Source organism: Vigna unguiculata, chromosome 11 (assembly GCF_004118075.2).
Source record: "Vigna unguiculata cultivar IT97K-499-35 chromosome 11, ASM411807v1, whole genome shotgun sequence".
NCBI lineage: Eukaryota > Viridiplantae > Streptophyta > Magnoliopsida > Fabales > Fabaceae > Vigna > Vigna unguiculata.
Genome location: NC_040289.1, coordinates 12,749,698 through 12,774,518, shown reverse-complemented (window position 1 = coordinate 12,774,518; position 24,821 = coordinate 12,749,698). Strand labels below are relative to the sequence as shown.

Sequence of the window (24,821 nt, the reverse complement as noted above, 5' to 3'; positions counted from 1 at the left end):
TCTCTTTTAATAAAGAGAAAGTGAAGGAGGGAGGTTAAAAGTGTTGGGGTGTGAGATTTATGACAGAACCCGTGACTTTAGAGCAGAGTCAGAGAAAATCTTTTATTTTTTTTTTAACTTTTATCACTGAATAGTCAAAGAATTTAGAGGAGTACTATTGAAAATTTGAAATTTTTTGGGTGCAGTAAAACTCTTTGGAGATGTAAGCCCCCAAAGTGTGGATCTTCACTTTTATGGAAGTGAAAAAGGAAACTATGAGGGTGCAAAAACAAATTTTCTTATCCCATCAACTATCCTGCCTGAGTTCAATGAGCGATTACTTTTGGCACCCCATGGTTTCTTTCTGCACACACTGTAGATTTTCCGATTGTGAAATTCAGAAATATGTTCTGGATTATTGTATAATATGAAAATATAATTTGGTCTTTTTTATCTAGTTAAATAAATAAAATTTTAAATATATGAAAAGTTATTAAAACCAAATATTTCATTTCGACTGGTTTGATTGACTTAATCATTTAGATTTGACTTAATCCTATTTTTTCATTGATTTTATAATGTTTTAAAAGAATTATTATTATTAAAATAACTAAATTTTATTTGAGTCTTCTCTCCCATTTATTTTTTCTTTTTCATGAGTCTCTAAGTTAATCTCACTAAAAGACATGTTAGTCTTATTATAACAAATTATTATAGAGTACATGAAAAATTATCCTAGAGAGACTTACATGTTATATTGATAAATCTTTAAAAACAACACAAATTAAAAAAAAACTAATGTTAAATACTATTTGTAATCAATATGTATTTATGGGTTCGTGATTGGTCGAATTAGCCGTGTTTTGGTATCTTATTCAATATCATGTCTGGTGTAGGTGTTCGAATCGGTGCTTCATGGGTACCTAATTATAGACTACATAATGGTCATGAATTAGATATTTTGAATCAAGATCCAATAAAACAGGTGGAATCTATAATTCATATCTATTTTAATAAGATCAACTTAATTTGAATATTTTTCATAACCAATTTAAATTCGAATAAATCTAGATAAAATCATTTTGTTAATTACATTAAGTATGGTGTGGGATCAATATAATAGAGTTAATGTGGGATCAACCAATGCAATTTGACATGCTTTTGATCCAATGCAATTTAATGTATCGACCGAACATAGACCCTTCTTGATTTGATCAATCTCGATCGCACCTAAGTCAAACTAAACTTGAACTCAATCAAACTCAACTCAATCTTGGCTTGAACCAACCTTATTCTAATTGGACTTAGCTTGACTAGATCCAACCTTAACTTAGCATGAGCTCGAACCAACTTGGTTAGACCAGGGTGCTCAACTAGGGTTTGACTGAATTTTCTCAACCTTGGTTTGGACTAACTCACCTTAACCTCATCCTGGATTGACTCAACTCGATCAGGACCAAGACTAATTTGACTTGACCTTAGCCTTGGCTAACTTGACACAACTTGGTCTTGGGCTAGTTCAATTTGACTTGAGATTAGGTCACTTAGCTAAACTTGGGCTAGGGATAACTTAGTTTGACCTAAACTAAGGCCAACTTGGCTCAACCTAGGTCTGAGTTGACTCACGTCAACTTAAGTCCGACCAACTTACTCAACTTGGGCTAGCATCGACTTGATAAAACTTGACTTGAGTCAACCTAGGCCAAGGCCAACTCCCTTTGACCTTTGCCCTAGCAAACTCAACTCAACCTGGATCTAACAAACTCACCTTAACTATAGATCAAGCTAGCTCGCCTCGACTTGGTCTCAAACCAACTCGCATCGATCTCAACTTGAGTAGACTTGGGTCAAGTGACTTGGCTCAATATGAGTCATCCCAAAACTTGGGGTTGAGCTAACTTAACTTGTTTTAAGTTTGGATTGCTTGACTTGACCTGGACTCAGGACGACTTAACTGGACCTTGGCTTGATCCGATTCATTTCGACATTTGGCTTAGATTAATTTGTCTTGAACTATATTTAAAACCAACTCAGCTCGACTTTTAGTCTAAGGTGACTTGATCCAACCTTTACCAATTTAGTTCGACTTAGGCCTGAATCAACTTCACTCAACTTTGAAGCACATTGATTTTGGATATTTAAAATTCAAAAAATCATCTAATCTATATCCAATCCAAATTCAATTAAATTGATTCGACTTTGTTGCCGCATATCACATTTGAGCATAATATTGAAGGAAATTTAAAGGATATATGTCATTTTAGGAAGGTTCTAACCAAGATCTTTGCATGAAAGAAGGGAAATTCTGAAACAGCTTATTCATCTCTTTCTGTTTTCAAAGATGAAATACCATTGAGAATTCTACTAATTTTTACCTACTATTACTAGGAAATAGCATAACAAATTTTGATTTGAACATTTCCATGGTTCTACATTATTTTCATATATAAAAAACTATCCATTCCTCTTTTACATGATCTGATAAGTACAGGATACTTTAATATGATTAAGCATCTTCAGCATCACTCATGCTGACGCAACTCTCAATATGGAATTCAGCGGTAAAATCAATTTCATCAACAATCCTTCCTCTGCTACATGACAATGCCACAACATGCACAATCAGTATAACAAACTATGGAGGATAAAGAAGCATAACTCAAATTGTCACAACAATATACCTTTCAAGAACAAACTTCCCCTCTTTATACTTTTGGCTTCTCTCATGTGCAGACTCCTGAGAGAAAAATGCAATTTTAAAAAGGTCAAAAGTAATATAACAGAAAGCTGAAACAAAATAGTAAAGATAATGCATGAAAAACTTTCTGGTCATCCATGCAAATAAACGTGTAATAGATTTGACCTAAAGCACCCATTCAGATATTTTCTATACCAAAAAGAGAGAGGGCAGGAGGAGAATTACATATTTCCAGCCAACTATTTGACCACAGCAACAACAAAAGATATCTGCCACAGTATGCAGTCCAGAAAGCATCATCCTTTCCTCTAGCACTCCAATCGTGAAGTTCACACTGGATCATGGGGTTGAAGACAAAAAGCATACCCATAAGAATTGGAAACTTCAGACGTAGTTATATTTTCATCTAACAAAAACTAGATCAAACAACTCCTGAAAAATAGCCCAGTTAGGAAAGAGAGCTTAGCATGTTTCTGAAAGAGAAACGAAGCTTAAGCTCAAAAAGGGCGGTGTTGGATTAAGCTTGTGAAAAGGCTGGTAACCATCCTGATATTTCTTTAGCTATTTTCAAGGAATCTGTGATGAATCTTTCTGAAATAAGTTAAATCTAGGAAGGTCACAAGTTTAACCAACCAAATTACGCAAACAGAATAATGGCTAGCTAGTAATAAACCCTGATGTTGATTACCTAAGCATGCCTTTAATCTATTTCTCGTTTTCATTTAACAATAATGTGTGTGAAAAAAGAAATGCATTAGCAAGCATAAAGTTAAAAGACATTTTTGTTAGAAAAAGACTATAATATGAAGTTAAGCTAACTAATTCATGATTAGCTTTTTTTTTCCTTTCCTGAGCCTAAGTCATTAGTGTTGGATATTAGGTATGAACTATTAATACATAAAATGAAATCATTTCAAATTAGCTTTGTTTTCTTTCTAGGCTCGTGTTCCTGACACTTCATGCATTGCTTCCCTATATTCACAAAATCAGTTAGAATAGGATACAAGTAAGCTTTATTAAAAAGTTATTTTGAATAATACTATTGAATATTGAGAAAAATCTCTCATTCACTATTGAGCACCACACTCTGTTTTGTGCCTCTTGGAATGGCTTATGGACCAGCAAACTATTTTTCAAGCTCTCCTTCCATAACATCAAAAAAGCTTGAATGGATTGAGCAGCTTCTATGGAACTTTGGTTTCTTGGCCAATGGTTCCATCATAACTTTGAAAAAGATCTAAGTGAGATCTCATAAGAAAACTCAGCACAATGGCAAAAGTTGGATTTTCTACTGTGTTCTACTATGGCAATCTATGGAACCCAATATATTGGGAACCCTCAAAACTTTCAAAACTTGCACAACTTTTTGGAAGAAGACTCAAAGTATCTTTGCAAATGACATTTGATGTCTATGATTCTACCCACAAGCAAGCACTTCTTCAACATGCAAATCATGTTATATGATGTCTGTTGAAATATAGGTGTAAATTTTGCACATTTATGGAATATATATTGGTTTGTAACACTATAAAATTAAGTGATTGGGATTAGGAGTTTATCAGGTAGATTTGCTCCTAATTTAGAGTCTTTAATTTTGGATATTTATTTCCTTTTATCATGATTTTGTTTTTTAAATACTTGTGTATTGTTTGTTTTTGTTATCAAGAAAAGTAATTCAATAGTTATTGCTTACACAATTTTTCACAATGTCTTTTGTTGCTGATGATTGTTATGCTATTGAAGAACTACATAACGATTTTTCACAATCTTCAAGATCTACGAAATCTTCAGCCATGTTATCTCCACGTTGAAAAGGTTGATGTGGAATTGGAGGAGTAAGTGCTGGTAGAGGACATCCTAAATTGCCACTCTCCCAAACAAAACCAATGTCTCCATATCTAAGGTTGTTGAACCAAAGTTTTGTAATGAGAGATATAAAAAATATGAGATTGAAATCTAGAGGTCTTGCACAATCATCTACAACTCCTAGTTTGTCAACAATTGACATTTCACAATCTGTGAAAAGTTGACTCATGGTTCTAATCATATTTTTGATAACACCTCTTTGTTCTCTTCTCTTTCCTTTTCTTATAAAGTGCACTTTAAGCTTAACTTAATTTCACAAAATTGATTTCTAAGGTGATGTTTACACCTACTTATATACTATAATTTGATATTATTTCTAGTCGATGTGAGATCTCCAACACCTTTCCTAAAACTTATCTCATAACCCTACCCAATGTATCTAAAGTTTCTTTTTAAGGAACTGGTCAAGTTTCCCTTTCTCCTTCTTTAAACTTAAAATTTGTTCTTCGTGTTCCACCTTGTCTCTTCAATCTTTTAAGCTCACATGGCATTCTACATCACTCTATTTGCCCTCACACACCTTAGCAAAACGACATAACTTGACATAGCTGTTAAATATAGAGAAAAATTGTAGAGTTAGTCTCCTTTTACATCTAAAATACACATAAGGTGAATATATTTATAAAAAGTAGTGATATAAGTTGATATGACAACCAAACATAAATATGATAAATAGAATATATTGTTATAAATAATATCAACAATATCTACCAATATCAAACAATGTCTATGTTTCCCTAATAAACAATAAATCCTACGTTTCCCTAATTAACATAAAACACAATATATCTAACACTCCTCCTCAAGCTGGTGCATATAAATCGTATGCAACTTGCTACAAATATAATCAATTCAAGATCCTCTTAAAAACATAGTGAAAATATATGCTAATTGATCTTGAGTTAACAAACTCAATCTTGATGTCTCTAGATACAATCTTCTCTCGAATTACTACGGTTATCTGAATAGTAAATACCATCAAACAAACTATAACTGATTTAATGAGCCATTCACAGTTTCACAGTCTAAATTAGTTCATACTTACACATGCATGGCTTAATGTTTGAGACAAGCATATGACTATTGGTAGGATCAAACAGCTAACATTTGTAACTGACTTGGGTCCAAAAAGAGGGGCAGAGTCCCGCCTTCAATTAACAAAATAAGTAAAATAACATAAAAAATAGTGGTATTTCACTTTCGCTGTTTCCAACTACCACTTATCTACACCTCTCAAGTCATTTCAAAAAGTCAGATTAGAGTCAAGCTCAATGTGTTTCGTCTTCTTGTGAAAGACATGATTAAAACTGATAGAGTAGTCTGATTATCACATATAACAGTCGTTTGAGTGACATCTCCAAATTGTAACTCTCTAAGAAATTGCTATAAGCCAAACAAGTTCACAAGTGGCTGAAGCCATAACTCTATATTCTGCTTCTGCACTAGATCTTGCCACAACATTTTATTTCTTACTTTTCCATGAAATCAAGTTACCACCAATGAAGACACAATACTTAGAAGTAGATGTTTTATCATGTCCAATCAGCATCTCAATAGAAAACAACTCTTGTATGGTTATTTGAACCATATAACAAACCTTTACGAGATCCTTTAATGTATTTTAATATACGAATGACTGCATTCCAATGTTTTTCACATGGAAAATTGAGAAATTGGCTCACCGTACTGACTGCAAAGAAAATGTCAGGACGAGTAACTATAAGGTAATTTAATTTTCCAATCAATCTTCTATACTGCTTAGGATTTGAGGCCACCCTGATTTGGTAGAAGTTTGGTACTAGGATCCATGGTGTGTCAACAAGTTTTGAATTCATCCACCAAGTTTCCTCCAAAATATTCAATGCACTTCCTTTGATATATAACAATACCATCATTGGATTGCGTTACCTCAGTACCTAAGAAATATCTGACTTTGCCAAGCTTTTCGGTTTGAAAATGGTGGCAAAGGTGTTGCTTCATCTGGGATGGCCTGATACTAACCAAGATGGGCTAAGGCTTCAATAACAAATTTTGGAATGGACACAAAAGAAATAAATGAAAGACATGTATAAAAATGTGAAGATAATCTATGATAACTCAAAGCAATATAACTTGGAGAAGGACTACGAGTAGAATTATACCTTTATGGAGTGAAATTGGAAGGTCAGAACAATTGTCGGAGCTAGAGGAGACAAAATAGTTGACACTTGAAGTGAGTCACTTGGTGGTTGTTGGGGACGATGTCTTCGACTATATACCTGAATAGACGGTGGAGGAGGAGAATCTGACGGTGGATTATGTACAAACAGGAGGATCATATATAACAAGAATATTAACTAGAGACACACTAAAAGAAGAATGACCCTTGAATTAAAAAGAAAACTCATTGAAGGAAGATGACATCTACAAACACAAAATAATAGTTAAGAGAAGAAGAAAAACACTTGTATTCTTTTTGTGATCGAGTAAATCCTAAAAAACACATTTGTGTGATCTAGGAGATAGCTTATCAAAACCAGAATCAAAATTATGAACAAAACATGTAGACTAAAAAACTTTCAGAGGCAAGGGATGGAGAGATTCATGAGGAAATACAATAAAATGAGGAATTTTGTTATCTACAACCGAAGATGACATACAATTAATAAGATAACATGTAATAAGAATAACATCACCCTAAAAGGTTGAGTAACCTCACTATGAATTAAAAAGGTACCAGTTGTTTCAATAAGATGTCTATTTTTGCGTTCAACCACCCCATTTTGTTGAGGTGTATAAGCACATGTAGTTTGATGGAGAATGCCATTAAAGGCCATAAATTGTTTAAAAGAATTTGAAAGATATTCACAGCCATTATCACTTCGGAAAGTTTGAACAGAAACACAAAACGAAGGTTAAGTTTTATTATAAAAGGTTTGAAAGATATGAAATAAATAAGTACAACTAGAATAATCATCAATGAAAGTAACAAAATATTAAAAACCTAAACTAGACTTAATACTACTAGGGTCGCAAATGTTAGAGTGAACTAAGGCAAGAGGGGATGAAGCACGTTGTGAGACACTAGTAGGAAAGGAACTGTAGCTATGTTTCCTAATTGACACGACTCACACCAAACTAGACAACTTGGATAAGTTGGGAATAAGCTGTTGCAATTTGGCTAGACATGGATGACCTAACTAGGCATGAAGGAGAGAGAGAGATGGAGACTCCATAACTGTGTCAACATGTGTAGAAGGGCGAAGATATAAAGACCATGAGACTCAATCCGATGCCAATCACCTATCTTGAACTCCGATCGGATAAAAAAACAAAAGTTTTGGTAAGAGAAATAATACGATCAGAGAACAAATTAAAGACTATTGGATAATAAGTTAAAAGGACCCAGGGATATAAAGAACATTATTAATGGATCAAAAAGGAAAAAGGTTAACAGTCCCAACACCCTAAGCTAAAATCCTAGATCCATTAGCCATTGTAATAGAAGAAAAATTATTCGAAGAGGATAAAAAGGAAAACAAAGATTTGTTACCAGTAATGTGATTTATGGCTCTTGAGTCGAGAACCCAAGGACCAATAGACGAAGATTGAGTTAGACCAACAAAAGATGTACCTGTGCATGCAACAAAAGTAGTGGAACTAGTGGATTTACGATCCTTAGACCATTTAAGAAATTCATTGATAATAGCAGATTTGTTGGCAAGATCAGATGGAGGGGATCCACAGTAGATGGTTGTGAGGGAGGATTAGTCTGAGTAACAACAACCAATCAAGGAGGATAATCATGTAATGCATAACATCTATTAATTTTGTGGCCTAGCCTACCACAATGGTCATACTTGTTACGCCCTTTTCCTGGCTTGCGAGAGCGATTGCGATCCTCACGTTTAGATGCCAAAGCAATAAAATCATTGGAAAAAAAGGTGTGTATCATTGAGAGGTTTACATGGCTCATGCAAAAGGGTGGAATAAGTATAAATAAACTAAGGTATAATAGGGGAACTCAAAATCTGATCACATACATTTGAATATTTATTAGCAAATCTATGTAAAGTCAAAACCATGAAGAACTTTGACTGTTGCACTAATTTTGGATAGGAGTAGACACAAGAGGTAATAACTCATTAAATTCACGAAGAAGACCATGCATCTTACCCAAAATAATCAGCCATAGGGTCCTAATTTCGAAAATGAACAATATTAAAAAGGTCGTAACAAACACTATAAGACATTGAGTATCATTGGTGTATATAATAATTTGCACTCTTCCAAGACTTCAGAACATGTTTCGTAGGCTGGAACATTTGTTTTAAAGAAGATTGGATGGTATATTTTTAGAACCATGCATACCTAATCATCGATTCTCTTCCAACGGGGAAATTATCAGGAGCAATATTAGTCACCTTTTAAGTAAGATGATGAAGATACCACTGACTCTTGAGCTAAAGTTTAATATTTGATGTCTAAGTCGTATAATTCGTGTCATCTAACTTATCAATGGGCAAGTGTGTTGGCACAAGCAATCTTGAAGCAAAGATTTGATAAAGCCAAGTGCATGAAGATCACATGTGTTTGATGAAGATTGATGAAGATCCACTTGAAGATTATGTTTCTAGTGTATTAAATATGGAAATAATGTGTTAAATGTAATGATTAGGTGTTATATCATGTTGATAGGCTATATGACATAAGTTAGATGTCTTGTTAGTCTTAGTGTGTCATTCATAATCTCTTAAAAAGGGTTTTAACAAGTTAAAAGGCTTATTGTATATAGTTTCTAGTATGAATGTATTCAATCAGTTGAATTATTTCGAATGACTATATAAGCTGTGTTTTTGAGAGCAAAGGTACAATTCTGAGTTTTAGAGGGAGAAATCTTGTCATTCATCACTGAAAAACTCTCTCTCTATCTCTCTCTCTACAATGCACAACTACAACGTGTTGATTGATGATCTTGGTTTATCTTTGGGGCATTTTGGCTTGGGATTAGCTTGAAGAACACATGTATGGTTAGTTAGGGAGAGCCACCATCAGGTTTTGTAGTTCTTGTGCCTCTACTTGTTTGCCTGATGTGATTTCAGGTTTGTAAGTGTGATTCTTGCAGGGTGTTAGTCTAGATTTTTGTGAGTCAAAAATCTTGGGAGTTTCATTGTTCAAAAGTGTAATCTTGGTGTGTGATTTGTAAAACTTTTGAATATAGTGGAAATTAGGCTCATGTTTTGGTAAACTGGATGTAACTCGGTGATTGAGTGAACCAATATAAAAACAATTGTGCAATTCTCTTTCCTTCATTTCACTCACTTTGAATCACTCTAAAAACTCTAGAAAACCAAGTAATCAACTCTTTGTTGTGCTTTCATGTGTTCTTGTGTAATATGAGGTTGTATACTTGTTAGAAATATTGATTGAAACAAGTCTTGTATGTAAAAGTTTATTGTTTGAGTTAAATCTGCAAATTCTGCATTCTGCATAAATTCTAAGGATTTTAGCCGATTGATTTGAAATTTTAATCGACTATTTCATAGGCTTAAGAACAATTTAGTCTGCTGTTTTATTTTTTGACCGATTGAAATTGTACTAGTCATCAACTTTTGTATTCGAATTTCATTGTCTATTTGATTCAATCAAAAAGGGTTTTATGTTTTCGTAAAAGTTTTAAACAACCAATACAACCCCCTTTCTTGGCTTAAATCATCATTTCAAACTAATAAAGTGCAGACACAGTTAGTAAAGGCTGACGGGTCAAACACACAATGACATATGAGATATCAAATTTGAAAGTGGTAGCAGAAGATGTCATGGAGGAAAAGAGAGATAAAATATCCTAAAACACCAAAGAGCTCCAATCGGATCAACATGGCCAAATCCCGAAAGGGGATGAAGAGGTGATGCTGGCCCAGGTGATCGCTACTGAAGAGGAGTGGCCACATGTGGTGGCGAAACATGAGGAGGGGCAACTTTAAACGTCATGTGAGGGAATGGCTACTCTGATGGCGACGATTCTTACGAAGTGGAGATCGCTTGGTCGAGACGATCAAAATTGTGTGGTCGCCGATCGAAAGTAACACTCTGACAACAATTTCGATGGTGGTTGACGACGGCGACAATAGTTGCAATGGCAAAGGCGACGAAAAGAATCCAAAAAACCTAAAGCTCTGGTGACCATGTTAAATATATAGAAAAAATGTATAGGGTTAGTCTCCCTTGTGTCTAAAATACACATAGGGTGAGTTAAGAAGTGGACTGTAAGCCTAACTCAACCCCAAAAAATCGACTTTTAAGGGGAGGTTGTCACTCACACGTATATTATAAATTGGCTTTATCTCTAGTCGATGTGAGATTTCCAACACACCGACACGCTGAGTTATATACATCTCGAGCATGACACAAGACATTATTGGGTGGTCCAATAGTGAGTGGAACAATTTGCCCAAGAAATCTGTAACAATGGCTTTGAAACCATTACATTCAAATAATCCAAGTAATAGTTTTAGCTTTCTTCTAAACTTTTCAGCGTCAGGATAACCATAAAAAAATGTCTCCTCATCCTCAACAATTATATAAGCACAGATTCTTGTAATTGCATCCTCTAGTGTTAGTCGCATTCAATATATCCCAATAGTAGAAGAGAATAGATTTTCATCTTGGCATAGAGTTGTCATTACCTCTGAATGAGTGAGTACGCTCATTAAAGTAACATGTGTAATACGATCATGATGAATGACTGTAATCAAGGCTCACGGAAGCTCAAACAAGGTATTCTAATGTTAAAGATTGTCTCTCATTAGCAGTGTTATTGATATCGGATAACGGAAAATATCGGCAACCCCAAAAACCTTTATAAAGTTATAACGGAAACCATAACGGGTTATGGCGGAAGTAATTATAACGGAAACCATAACCTTTATAAAAAAAAATATAATACCACCACATATAATTTTAATGAAAAAGTAATGATGTTATGTATAAAAATTCAAAACACTACAAATTTAAAGTTCAAAACATAAAATAGCAAAAAATCATTAAATGTATGTATTAAGTCTCTTTCTAATCATCATATTCTTCTTCAATTCCAACATAATTGTCTTCAATGTCATCATCCAATGGGGCATATCCCTCCTCCTCTTCCCCTTCTGAGAGACTCTTGTCAAAGTTAAGTAATCTTTCAAACTCGGAATCAGAGCTATCATGCAATTCATTTTGAACTTGAATTTGAGTCCTCTCTTTACCCTTCTTAGATTGTGTTGGAGTTGGAGTTGGAGTTGCACCTGGACCTTTCTTAGAAGCATGGGAAGATCCAATAACAATACCATCACTTGATGGTTGCTTTCTTTTATTAGTTGTTTGTCTCCTTATATAAACTACTGGTTCTCCAATACCTGAAGCTTCATAAACAGTTGCCCAATTAAGAGCGGGATCATTATGAAAAACCAAATCATTACCTCCCTCTTCATTATCGTTATCATCATCAACTTCTCCCACTAACCACTCATTACATTCATCAATGTCATTCAATAAAATAGGGCCTGTTTCATCCCTAATATTGTATCTTTGAGCAAGTTGTTGATTATACTTTATATAAACCAAATCATGCAACCTTTTGTGGTCCAGTCTATTCCTTTTCTTTGAATGAATCTGCAATGTGAATAAGTAATATGTAAATTAATTTCTTTCTACAACTTACAAACTAATATAATAATGAAATGAGTTGTCTTATTACTTGCTCAAAAACACTCCAATTGCGCTCACATCTCGATGAACTACATGTCAAGCTTAAAATCTTGATAGCTAGTTTTTGTAAGTTGGGAGCTGCATGCCCATAATTCTTCCACCATTGAGCTACACAAGCAATGAAAGTAGCTTAGAATGTAACCATTATATCTTAGCACAATTTAAAAAGTGTTTAAGTGTCTCACCTGGGGCTGTGGTTTTCCTTGATTCTTTGGCAAAATCATCACCAAAGAGTCCATTTGCACTCTTATAAAGAGGCAACTCAGTTAAAATTTTTTGTTGCACATCTTTACTTGGCACCAACCTCCTAATGCAATCATATAATCCATTTGTAACTTCCAAATCATATTCCATGTCTGGGTTGGAATAAAAGAACTCTGGGTTCAAAAAGTGACTAGCAGCATGCAAGGGGCGATGAAGTTGACATGTCCATCTATTATCAATAATTGTAAATACATCATTGTATTTACTTTCATCGTTGTTGAACGACTTCATTATTGTTTCCTTGGCTTTCTCCATTGCTTCATATATATAACCCATAGCTGCTTTTCTTTCCCATCAACTAAACGAAGCACATGAACAAGAGGAGCCATGACTTTGAGAGTAAATACTACTTGATTCCAAAATGAAGGCATAAGAACAATTTTTGTAGCCTCCCTCCCCTTGGTTTCCTTTGATAGCTTGTTATTGCTCCATTCATCAGAAGTGAACATCTTTCTCAAACTTCCCTTCTCTTGATGCAACCTTTGTAATGATAAATAGGAGGTAGCAAACCTTGTAACTGCATGTCTTACTAATTCCCTCTTATTTGTAAATTGTCTCAACAAACTCAAGGTACTAGAATGGCTATAAATAAAGCCAACAAGACTAATTCCTCTTTGAATTGTCTTCTTTATCAAAGGAAGCTTTCCAATATCCTCAAGCATCAAATCTATACAATGGGCAGCACAAGGAGTCCAATAGAGATGAGGTCTTTTCTCTTAACAACTTACCAGCCAACACATAATTGCTCCCATTATCTGTTATAACTTGAACAACATTTTCTTCTCCAATTTCCTCCACAAGGGAATCAAGCATCTGAAATAGTTTTTCTCCTGTCTTCACAAAGTTTGAACCATCAATGGACTTGACAAACATTGTCCCTGCAGGGGAACTCACCAAAAAGTTAATCAAGCATTGTTGCTTTCGATCAGTCCATGCATCTGACATAATAGAGCAACCATGTTTGCTCCACTGCAATTTATGATCTTGCAACAACTTTTCAATGTACTCAACTTCCTTGTTGAGAAGCGGAACTCTGATTTCATGATAACTAGGCGTGGGTAAATTGGGTCCATAAGCACCTATGGCATCAATCATATTTTGAAAACTTTTCAATTTCACAAGGTTGAATAACAAGCCTGCTTGGTACCAAAATCGAGCATGTCTCTTTGATGTTAGCTTGCCTTAGTTTTTCCTTTTTTCTCTTCTCTATCACAGCGGCTGGATTTCTGCAAAACATATCCATTGGTCCTTTCCTTCCACCACTATTTTTCCCTTTATCATTGCTAGCCGTAGAAATTTCAACTTCATCTTCACTCTTATGGTTATCATTGGTTGCATTATATCTAAGATTGATAGAGGAGCTATCTGCTTTTTCTTTATATAATTTTCAAAGTTCTTCTCTCACATTTTTCGGAGTCTTGGTGCAAGCAGCAACATTGCTCTTTTTTGCCATGAGATGTTCTTTTGCTCTAGTAACTCCTCCTTTTATGACTTTCGCACAATAATTGCAAATAGTTGTATTTAAATTTGATTCATCCATCGGATGACAATATTTCCATCCCGGACTCCTTTGGGATGTTCTTGAAGGATCATTATCATTGGCCATTATTATTGCTGAAAAATAGGTATATTTTTTACAAAATAATTATAGTAAAATTAGACAAATAGAAAAGATAAATAAAAAAAATAAAAAAAAAAACAAACTTGACGGTGGTGGCTGGCGACGGTGGCGACGGTGGCGATCGGCGGCGGTGGCGGTCGGCGGCGGTGGTGGCCGGCGGTGGCAGCTGGTGGTAATGGGTGGCAGCTGATTGCAGTGGTGGCAGCGGCAAGTAGGAAAACTTTAAGGACTTTTGGTATTGAATAGAACAAAATAGTGGAGAATGAAGAAAGTTTTACACAAGACTAGGTTAAATATTAGTTTAATGGGCCAGGCTTAGATTTTAAAAAATAAATATGGTAATTGAAAAAATAAATATGGTAACTAAAATTATGGTAGAAAAATAAAATCATAAGAAAAAAGTAATTTGGACGTAATCAAATTTTTAAGTTTATTATCTGGGAATAGAATAAAAACAGAATCAGAGTTGAAATGAGGTAACAGTGAAAAAATATGGACGTGTTTGATCGTGGCTGATTATTAATGAATATTAAATGGGTGAATGAAGAAATTTGGATGGTCAGTGTTGAAATAAGGTAACGGTGTACGTTTGATCAATGCTGAATATTAATGAATATTAAATGGGTGAATGAAGAAATTTGGATGCGGAAGTGGGCCAAGGCCCAATTTCAAACCAATTAGGTTTATTAGGTTTAGGTTTTTAGTTTTTGGCTATCTTCTCTTTCTTCATGCAACCAGTTGCAACCAACACGCCACTGCACAACTTCTTTCTTCTCCTTCTTTCTTCTCTTCTCTTCTCCTGCTGTCCGAGATTTTCGCCACGAGCAACCGCCACCCGCCACGCAAATTCCGATTCGCCCCCGCCTTGTTATGGCGGCTGGCTGGAAAACCGCTACCGGTTTCCGCCATATCGACGCCATGGTCGATATTAAACAACACTGCTCATTAGACAACCTTTGATGTTCTATAATGAGTTGATCTTTGTTTTGTTTATATCGAAGTTTTTTAGTAAGGATAAAAACACCATGCCACAATCGAACATGCAATTTAAGATGCATATTTGTAATCTTGACCCATTTACCAGTGCTTAAAAGGTGGAAGTGACTCTTCTTAATACCTTTCCTAAAAACTATTCTAAGGATGGATCCAACAATTAGGAAAGTACATAAAATATCTCTTTGCAAAGGCGAAGGTTCCAGTTGAGCTTAAAGTTTATCTTATAGGTTTGAATGTATGACATTTGGTTGGGTATCAATATTATCCCAAAAAAAGATAAACCATCGATCTTTTGCAGCCTCACTATAGTAAAAGAGGATGTTGCATGTCAATTTAATGTAAGTTTCTTCCTTCATTTCAATGAACATAATAAATTTACTAGAATCTTCATGAACCTAAAATTGGCGAGCCATTTTCTCAGCTTATCTATGAACATTTTGTCTTTATGTTCGAGTTGAAATTTAAAATAAATTTGATAAAGGTCAAAGTCATCATCATCTTTGCCTAAATACAAGCAACTAAGGAACAACATATTTTGAAAGCAACATTTACTTCCCTATGCTATTTGTTTACCGAAACACAAAAAAGTTGATCTATAAAACTCTAACAATGGCTCTAATACCATCACATTCAGATACTCCAAGTAATTTATTTAGCTTTATTCTTAACTTTTCAGCACCATGATAACCATAAAAAAGTATCTTTCCATCGTCAATAATTATATAAGCATGAATTTTAGTAGTTGAATGAGCTACATTCTATATTTTCCAATAGTAGAGAGCATAGATTTTCAGATTGACATTGTTATTGAAACCACCTTTGCAAAGATAAGAATAGACACAAATTATTGTTGTGTCCTCAGAATAATTGATGACACACATCCGATGTCAGCATGTCTATCAACATTTTTACTGCAAATAGTGAAAATTTTCACCTTGATGCTGCAGTTGGGGATGTAATTCAACTATGTTGTGTTTTGGCAAAAGCATATAATAGAAAATAAATGTTGCTTTCAAAAAATGTTGTTCCATATTTGCTTTGTATAAAGGCAATGATGATGATGACTTTGACCCTTATCAAGTTTCTTCTAAATTTCAACCCTGATATAAAGCCAAGATGCTCATAGATAAGTTGAGAAAATGACTTGCCAATTTCTAGCTTCATGAAGATTCTAGTAAATTTCGTATGTTTAGAGAAATGAAGGAAAAAACCTACATTAAATTAACATGCAAGATCCTCCTTTACCATAGTGAGGCTGCAAAAGTTCAATGGTTTATCTTTGCCTGGATGGAACTAATACCCAACCAAATGTCATACGTTTAAACATATAAGATGAACTTAAATGTCAACTCATTTACACCTAGAACTATCCTCTTTGAAAAGAGAGATTTTATGTACTTTCCTAACTGTTAGATCCATCATTCAAATAACTTTTTGAGAAAGGTGTTCAAAAGAGTCACTTCCACCTACTAAGCATTGGTAAATGGGTCAAGATTATGAACATGTGTCTTAAGTTGCATGTTGGACTGTGACATGGTGTTTTTACCTTTACTATAAAACTTCGATATATACAAAACAAAGATCAGCTCATTGTAAAACACCAAAGGTTGTCTAATGAGAGGCTATCTTTAACATAAGGAAGAATGTCTTGTTTGAGCTTTCCTGAGCCTTCACCGATTACACTTAATCATTATAACCGTATGACACCTGTTACTTTAATGAGTGTCCTTACTCATTCAGAGGTGGTGGCTATATTCAAGTGTGTTGCTTGGGTGGTAGCAACAATGTCATGCCAAATTAGAAATCTATGTTCTCCTACTGGGAAATATAGAATGTGGCTAACACTAGAGGATTCATCTGCTAGAATTCATGTGTTGGAAGTATCATTTCAACTGGAGATAAGATAAATTTACAATATCTAAGTGGGTGCAAATCTTAAGTTACAAGTTTTACAAACCTAAACTTCACTTCTTAATATGGTGAATATATTTATAATAAAGAGTGATACAAGATACCAGTAACTTCTAGCCAAAGTTTAATGTTTGATGTCCAAGTCAGAGGTATTAGAATTGGAAGAGGCAATAAAGGACATCATGGAGGAAGAGAAAGAAAAAAACCCTAAAACACCAAAGAGGTATGATTGGATCAATGAGGTTAGGTCTAGAAAAAGGATGAAGAGGTGATGTCGATGTAGGTTATTACTATCGGAGAGGAGTGGTGATGAATCCACCCAAAGCCCATTACATGGCCCACATTCACCTCAAGGCCCAAGCCCAATCGAAGGCATAATAAGAAGCATGTTAAGAAAGATTCAAATGGGCTTCACTCAAGATGGCCAAAATCCTCATGGGCTTCAAATTCTCTCTTCATGGGCCAAGGAGGATGTTAAAATATGAGAGGTTGCATGTCAAAGTATTAGTATAGACTTTAATTTTGGCCCACTTGTTAGGCCATGCTTTATTAAGGGCTATTGAACTTGTTGACTAGCTTGCAAATTAGGCTAATTCAAGCACAATTGTGCACTTGGCCAAGAATTATTCTTCAAGACTCATCTCCACATGGTGCCAGGCATGAACCAAGCATGAGACATGTGAAGGATGCCACTTGGCGCGTGATCCTTGTCTCCTTTGCATCCAATGGTTTCATGAGCAACTTGGAGAGCAAACCATGCATTTACATTTCATTTCCTTCTCAGTTTCCATACATTAAGGAAGGCTCCTCTATTATAAATGAGAGCTTCCTATACTTGTGTAAAGGTTACTCTTTGAATGGTAATTGATAGATGTTGAGAGCACTCCACATAATTGCCTTGAGAGTCATTACTAGACTAAGTTGCTACCTTAGCTCCTCTAGCCTCCTTCCATAGGATAGTCTCCTTCCTAGAGCTCCACTTCCATAAATCATATCATTGCTCATGGACCTTCAACCTTGCTCCATCATTCTGCTGCCTCCATGGAGTTCCTCCTCTCCAAATCCATGCTTGGAGCTCCATCAAGTGGCAATGTGCCGCCACGTGCAACGGCAAAATGGGAGGAGACGCGACTTTGAACGATGCGTGAGGTAGCGTGACTGCTCTGATGGCGGCGATTCTTGTGGCATGGGGGTTGCCTGGTTGAGACAATCAAAACCATGTTGCCACCGGTCCAAACCAACACTCTGATGACAGCGGCAATGGTGGCAACGGTTGCAGTGGTAGGGGCGAAGAAAAAAATGCCAAAAAAAACTTAATCTCTATATACCATGTTACATATAGAGAAAAACTATATAGGGTTAATCTCCCTTATGTCTACAATACATATAGGGTGAATATATTTATAATACATAGTGATATAAGTATATATGGCAATTAAGCATAAATATGGTAAATAGAGGATATTGGGACAAACAATATCAACAAATATCAAACTATGTCTATGTTTCCCTGATAAACAATAGATGTTATGTTTCCTTAAGTAACATAAAATATAATATATCTAACAATCACAAACACTTGGTGCAAATATACATGTCCTTCATTGTTGATGCTATCCTATATATTTGTTTTCTTATTAAGAGAATGTCCTTTTATTCTCATGACAGTAAAATTCCTCACTCTATTCTATTTCCAAACTGATCTTTCATATTTCTCCTCGTGTTTTTGGTTGTGTAAGCTTTCCTCATGACATGTCTGCATGTTTGGATAAAACATCAATTAGAGTCATCAAATATGTTTTCATAGGATTTTCTTATCATAAAAAAATGATAATTGTGGTACTTTTTTGAAACAAAAAGGTATTACATGTCTGCTAATGTCACCCTTTTACACAAAATCCTTTTTTCCCTACTTTTGTATACGATATTTATTTTGTCCAACAAGTCCTACATATGCCATTTGTTGAGTCTTTTATTCTTGCTAATGACAACCTAAATTCCATATTGAATTTGCTTGAACCATCATCACCACCTCTTATTACCCATCAATGGAGGAACCAAATAAGTAGTCCAATGCTCCAAGATGAGTCTTCTTCATAAGGTTCTTCTCCATCATCACTCAATAACATGACTTCTATAATGATGACTTGAGTTGGATCATTGCTTTATGAAGAGGTATTCATTTTAATCGTAATTTACAATTTTCTTAGCTATTACAAGTTGTCCCTACCTATTTTCATTTATTTTCTTTGTTTCTTTTGTTCCTATTTTAAAGAATGTGATAAAAGCACCTAATCATCTTGGATGATGACAAGCCATGATTTTTGAAACGCAAGCTCTTGAACATAATAATATATGGGAGTTAGTTCCTCTTATATTCAAGATAAAGACGATTGGTTACCATTGTGTATGTGTATGTGTATATGCCATTAAAGTTGAACCCAATGGTGAGGTTAATCACCTCAAAACTTGATGGTGGCCAAAGGATACACTCAATGGCCTCAATTACAACATACTTTCTCTCTAGTGGAATAAATGACTATGGCATGTCCTTTTCTTGCCATGGCAGTTATTCATATTAGTCTCTTTGTCAATTAGATATTAAAAATGTTTTTAATCATTGTGATATAGAGAAGGAAGTCTACATAGAGCAACCTCCTTGGTTTTATATTTTGCAGCTTGTTCTTTGGTCTCAAGCAATCTCCATGTGCTTGGTTTGGAAAATTTAGTCACATTGTCAAATTTAGGCTGAAATTTGGTCTCAAGCAGTAAAGGTAGATCATTCAATTTCTATGGTCATGCCCCCTCTTGATAATGTGTGTATTTAATAGTGTATATTAATGATTTAGTCATTATAGAGAATGATGTTACTAGAATCTCTAAGCTAGAAGAACACTTATGCAATCATTTTCAAACCAAGGATTTTAGAAATCTCAAATACTATTTGTATTTTCATTGGAAGAAAAATTATTTCTTGGAAAAGTAAGAAATATGTAGTTGCCTATTCAACTGCTGAAGCTGAATAAAGGGCAATGACATCTCTCACTTGTGTGCTTGTATGGGTAAATCAATTCCTCCAAGAACTAAAATTGTGAGATTCAACAAATGAAGATGTATTGAGATAACCGAGAAATTCTTTACATTGTTTCTAATCTTATGTTTCATGAGAGGACCAAACAAAAGAAATGTACTATCATTTAATTCGAGAAAAAGTTGTTATTTAAGGAATTTGATACCAAATTTGTCAAATCTAATGATCAATTTACAAATGTGCCAAATCATTGAGAGGGCCTTAGATTGAATTTATTTGTTCCAAACTTAGTACATACAATCTGTATGCTCCAACTTGCAGGGGGAATGTTAAAATAGGTTTAGAATAGGCTAAGTAAGCTTTATTGAAAAGATGTTGAGTTGTACCTATTTGTACCAAGGTTCCTAGATTTGCCTTTACCTATTTCTACTCTTTCCTTTTCATTGTTGTATCACATATAAGTTTCTGTATAAATATAATAACCTAGGGAGACTTTTCAAGCTATCTGAAATATATTTTCTCCGTTTTCTATTTTTCTAAAGTATGTCAAAATAATTAACATAAATAAAAATATATGGCATACAAATTGAAAGTACAACATCTTTCATTTTAAATATACTACCAATAAATTCTCATATCCTGTACAAATGGTTTAAATGCCTCAGTCTAATACTCCAACAAAAAGTATTACCAAATGAAAAATACGTAATTTCATCCAAAAGTTTAACTTCGCAAAATATGACCATCATAAGTTTTAGACTTCCAGTAGTATCAAACTATGCTTTAATGGAACTTTTAACTAGTATTATGAAAACACTAAATAACATTACTCACAAGACTATTATGTTACTGTATACTGCAATCATTACTTTTAAACACAAATGGATTACAATTGAAAAAATACTCACACATTATTGAAGAGATATGCTTTTCCCCGCTGGCAATAAAATGCCTAAGAAGAATAGGAACCAAATATTAAGATGTGAAGTAATTTAGTCCAGCATAACAATTACAGTAACGTTCTGGTAGAAACCAAGCAAAACCTAGAAGACAAAGATTATACATTCAATTAGAAGCAGGAAAGGTTAATTTTCCATTTCCCCTTATAGTTTACATCTCATCTAAATACTTATATTTTAATTAAAATAGCTACTCATACAGTATATGATAATCTTGAAAAATAAACACCATAAAAAGATGGAATGAGAAACAAATATTATGTTTTATAATTATATAAATAAGGAGTAGATGCAATCTAATACAACGTATCTAAACTATATATGCATTATTATAAACAATTTCATTTTTTCCTATGTCATATGTTTTTTATTGGAGGACATCAAGTCTCCACTGTCTATTGTATTGATTCCATTTTCTTAATATAAATGAAGCATCTATGTTGTCTTAGAAACACAGAGTTTTAGCTCTCTCTCTCTCTCTAACAATAAGAAAGGACATATTACACTAGTGTCAGTGATTTTTTAAGATTTCCCCCTTAATGGTCCGAAAGACATTACAGTATGTATACTAGTTCTCCAAAAAACAAACAACCTTGTGAAACCCTATAAGGGGATTACCTCTACGCAGGGTATCATGTAAACTCTCAAGAAACCACAATAGGTAGAATTAAGACAGTCATCCCGTCAACAGTTAGAAAGACACATGTAAGTTCTTACTGAAGCCTTTTTCTAGTCATATAACAAAGGACCCTCTTTTCACATCATTGTAGCATAATTTTTGAGACAACATATTGATGCTGTGATAATTTCTACCAATAAAGGGGACAAATACTAAGTGAACTCCTCTATTAGCATATCAACCTGCTGTTACAGATGTAATATAAAGTGTTCATGTGTTTTTACCCAATGGATTAAAAATTTTGTCATAGTTAGTTCACCATAGTATCAAATGTTCTGTGGTTAATTAAGTTATGCATGCTTAAAGCCAAAAGAGATCTTGTTTGAGAAGCACGTAAGATTTGATATAAAGTCATTCTTATGTCTTCAATACACAACTTAAGCTTTTGTAGTAATTGCTTCATCAAACTTAAGCAGTCTTATCCAATTATTTCTGAATTTGAAAATTTATCCTCAATATTGAAGTTATAGAGTGAACTAAATTCTCTTGACCGCAGATTGCAATCTTGTCAGCGTACCTTCAATTTATCCATGAACAAGAATATATAGCAAAAGGACTAAAATGAAGGATATTGACAATTCATGCAACAATCCAGTATTTCCCAATAAGATTTGTTGCCATCCTTCATTGTCAAAATAGATGACCCATGAAGTTATTATATTGTAGGCAATCCCCACTCCACAAGGAGACAATTGAAGGATATAAGCCTTTTTTTTTTCCACCAAATTAGCCAGAGTTCTTGTTTTCAATAATGGTAGGAGCTGCAATAGAAATGTTGATGAGAATATCATACTTCCACAGGGATTTTGTACAAGATAACTTAAGAGATGAATATATGATATTGCCACTAATGATGTTCTGAGTTCTACTAAGAGTAAACTTTTCCAACTGAATGAGAAATATAACCATCAACTGTCCTATATGTAACTGTTAATTGTAGCTGTCTTTGCCACAAAAAATCCCAATGACCACTCAATCAAATTCAAGAAGCTCTGGGTACCATTGAACAGACCTCAAAATGCATCAAGTTCTCCAACTTATTTAGTATAATCATATAAATCCATTTTCCACGAAACCAGATGATTGTTAGATTAGCAGGAATCTTACTCAATAAACTTTGATACAAATTTAGACATTAAGTGCAAGGTGTAACTTATCACTGGGTTTTTAAATCAATAACCCTGCCATCCAGATTTTGTTTGGAATGATGCAAATTCAAATTAGAAATTTGAAGGCAGTAGTCAAGGTCCAATCTTCTATGACTCTAGGTTAATAACCAGTTTGGTCCATCACAGAAAGATATGGTGAAAAATTAAGGGATGATTTTAACATCCAAAAAGTCAATTTTTTGCTATTTCCCAATGATGAACCCAAGGCTTTTAGAAAAATAAGTTTGCAATCATAACTTCAGCTGCAATGTTTGGTTTTTTCGTATCTCCGCATCATACTTGTAGTCCCATCAATTGTACTTGTTCACAATTTTACACAATATCAAGGATATCGATAAATTCATCACCGTATGACCACAAATTAAAATATTGGGTAGACCAAACCGATTGCAAGGATCAAACATTGTTCTTTGCAGTTGTAGTAAATAAAACCCACAATTGTAAAGGCTTCACACCCAACTTAGCATAAATAATCGATTCATCAAAGCTTGATTTCTAACAATCAGGGAAATTCTTCTAGCATATAATCACATCTATCAAATCTCACAAACCCAATAGAAAAACACATAATATTTTCACATATTGACATAAGAAAACTGAAATGAAAAGACATATTTTTCTTAAAATCAGGAAAAAAAATTGCTCTTTTATGCTGGTTTCATCTCACAAACCCCATCTCAAACAACAATATTAGATAAAACATTATTTAACATTGAGTAAAGTTAGAAAGAGAGAAAACCGTACCCGAGAGATGAGATCATCGGTAAGGGCTAGGTGGGTTTTGCAGGACTTGCAACCGTAGGACTTGCCCTCCAGCTCCACCGTGAAGATTCTTCCCATTTTCTTCGGTTTTGAAAGACAACCTCTGATGTCGCCACCACTCACTATTTTTCAACATTCGCTTACCAAGGTAAAGAAAAATGAATTATACAATTGACAATTCGTATGAATTATGACGACAAAGAGACATCTGAAGGATTCTAGCAAGAGAGAGAGAGAGAGAAGAAAACGCTCACGTGGTATTGAGTTACTGGTAGAATGAAAATTTCAACCAAGATTTTTTCTTTAATTTTTTTTCATCGGTTTTTCTTCCTAACGATAATTTTATTTACATCGTAACTGATGGCCCGTTAATTCAATTCGCACATAAACAATTCTTCTTAAAATAAATCTTAATCAATGATTGCTTTGACAGTTGTAATAATTGTTCGCTTCATTAGTTTCCACGAGAAGGAACAATTAACTCTCCTGATTTTGTTTTTCAATGTTTGTATAATTTTAATTTATTTTAATTAATCTTTTAAAGCTTGCTAGTTTGAAGTAATTTTATTATATGTTAAGATACATAATTTAACTTCATAAAATTGAAAATATTTTATTAAAAGAACTAAACTTTCATAATCAATTAGAATAAATTAAATTTTGAGGTCTCTTGAAAAAATGTTAAATCTAAAGATAAACTAAAAAAAGAAAAAAAAATCATTGTATATACTTATAACTAGTCTTTGTATATGCGCATTGCACGAACATTATTCTAATAATATTTAATATTTAATAATAAAAGTATATAAAATTATTTATATATGATTATTTGAAATATATATCTTTATTTCATAATATTATATGATTTTGTTTTAACTTTGTTATGCAAAAGAAAATGTAACTTTTGTTGTGTTTCATTGTTAGTGAAAGTAGTGATGTAGACAAATCTATTACAAATAACACGAAATATGTAACATCCCATATAATATTGAAAACTAAATAAAAAATTCAATAATTAATAAAGATAAATCCACAGACTTATTTAGTATTTATACAATCATCCAAAGGGATTTAACTATACAAACATGAGAAGAAACTTAAGGATTGAACTACTAAGAGTTTCTATGAAAACTATACACACCTCTTGTTTAGTTG

General features: G+C 33.9%; 2 protein-coding genes across 9 annotated transcripts; both read right to left on the bottom strand.

Annotated features, from left to right (window-relative positions):
* Positions 1 to 2,209: 2,209 nt before the first annotated feature.
* LOC114169441 (protein yippee-like At5g53940) lies at positions 2,210 to 24,041 on the bottom strand. Of its 8 annotated transcripts, none has more exons than XM_028054590.1 (7): positions 23,921 to 24,041; positions 23,649 to 23,788; positions 21,006 to 21,049; positions 18,748 to 18,822; positions 2,903 to 3,011; positions 2,661 to 2,716; positions 2,210 to 2,573 (listed from the first exon to the last, which is right to left on the bottom strand). In XM_028054590.1, exons 2-7 carry the CDS (start codon positions 23,742 to 23,744, stop codon positions 2,486 to 2,488), a joined length of 468 nt encoding a protein of 155 aa, XP_027910391.1. In that variant the 5' UTR covers positions 23,745 to 23,788; positions 23,921 to 24,041; the 3' UTR covers positions 2,210 to 2,485. The 8 variants fall into 8 exon arrangements, with proteins under 8 accessions (XP_027910391.1, XP_027910392.1, XP_027910397.1 ...); XM_028054589.1 differs by having other exon boundaries at positions 2,238 to 2,573; positions 23,649 to 23,805; positions 23,921 to 24,040; XM_028054591.1 differs by having other exon boundaries at positions 2,210 to 2,570; positions 23,649 to 23,932.
* LOC114169440 lies at positions 11,495 to 12,770 on the bottom strand. The gene is made up of 3 exons (XM_028054587.1): positions 12,460 to 12,770; positions 12,264 to 12,382; positions 11,495 to 12,178 (listed from the first exon to the last, which is right to left on the bottom strand). Exons 1-3 carry the CDS (start codon positions 12,767 to 12,769, stop codon positions 11,591 to 11,593), a joined length of 1,017 nt encoding a protein of 338 aa, XP_027910388.1. The 5' UTR covers position 12,770; the 3' UTR covers positions 11,495 to 11,590.
* Positions 24,042 to 24,821: the final 780 nt, after the last annotated feature.

Bases quoted from the DNA above. Each gene is read 5' to 3' on its own strand.
- LOC114169440 (XM_028054587.1), bottom strand. From the start codon at position 12,769: ATGAAGTCGTTCAACAACGATGAAAGTAAATACAATGATGTATTTACA. The intron at 12,383-12,459 runs GTGAGACACTTA...TTGCTTGTGTAG, and splicing joins AAGGAAAACCACAGCCCCAG to CTCAATGGTGGAAGAATTAT. The intron at 12,179-12,263 runs GTAATAAGACAA...TTCACATTGCAG, and splicing joins ATTGGAGTGTTTTTGAGCAA to ATTCATTCAAAGAAAAGGAA.
- LOC114169441 (XM_028054590.1), bottom strand. From the start codon at position 23,744: ATGGGAAGAATCTTCACGGTGGAGCTGGAGGGCAAGTCCTACGGTTGC. The intron at 18,823-21,005 runs GTGAGTATTTTT...CCAAACATGCAG, and splicing joins GCATATCTCTTCAATAATGT to ACATGTCATGAGGAAAGCTT. The intron at 2,717-2,902 runs GTAATTCTCCTC...TTTTTCTCTCAG, and splicing joins AAATAGTTGGCTGGAAATAT to GAGTCTGCACATGAGAGAAG.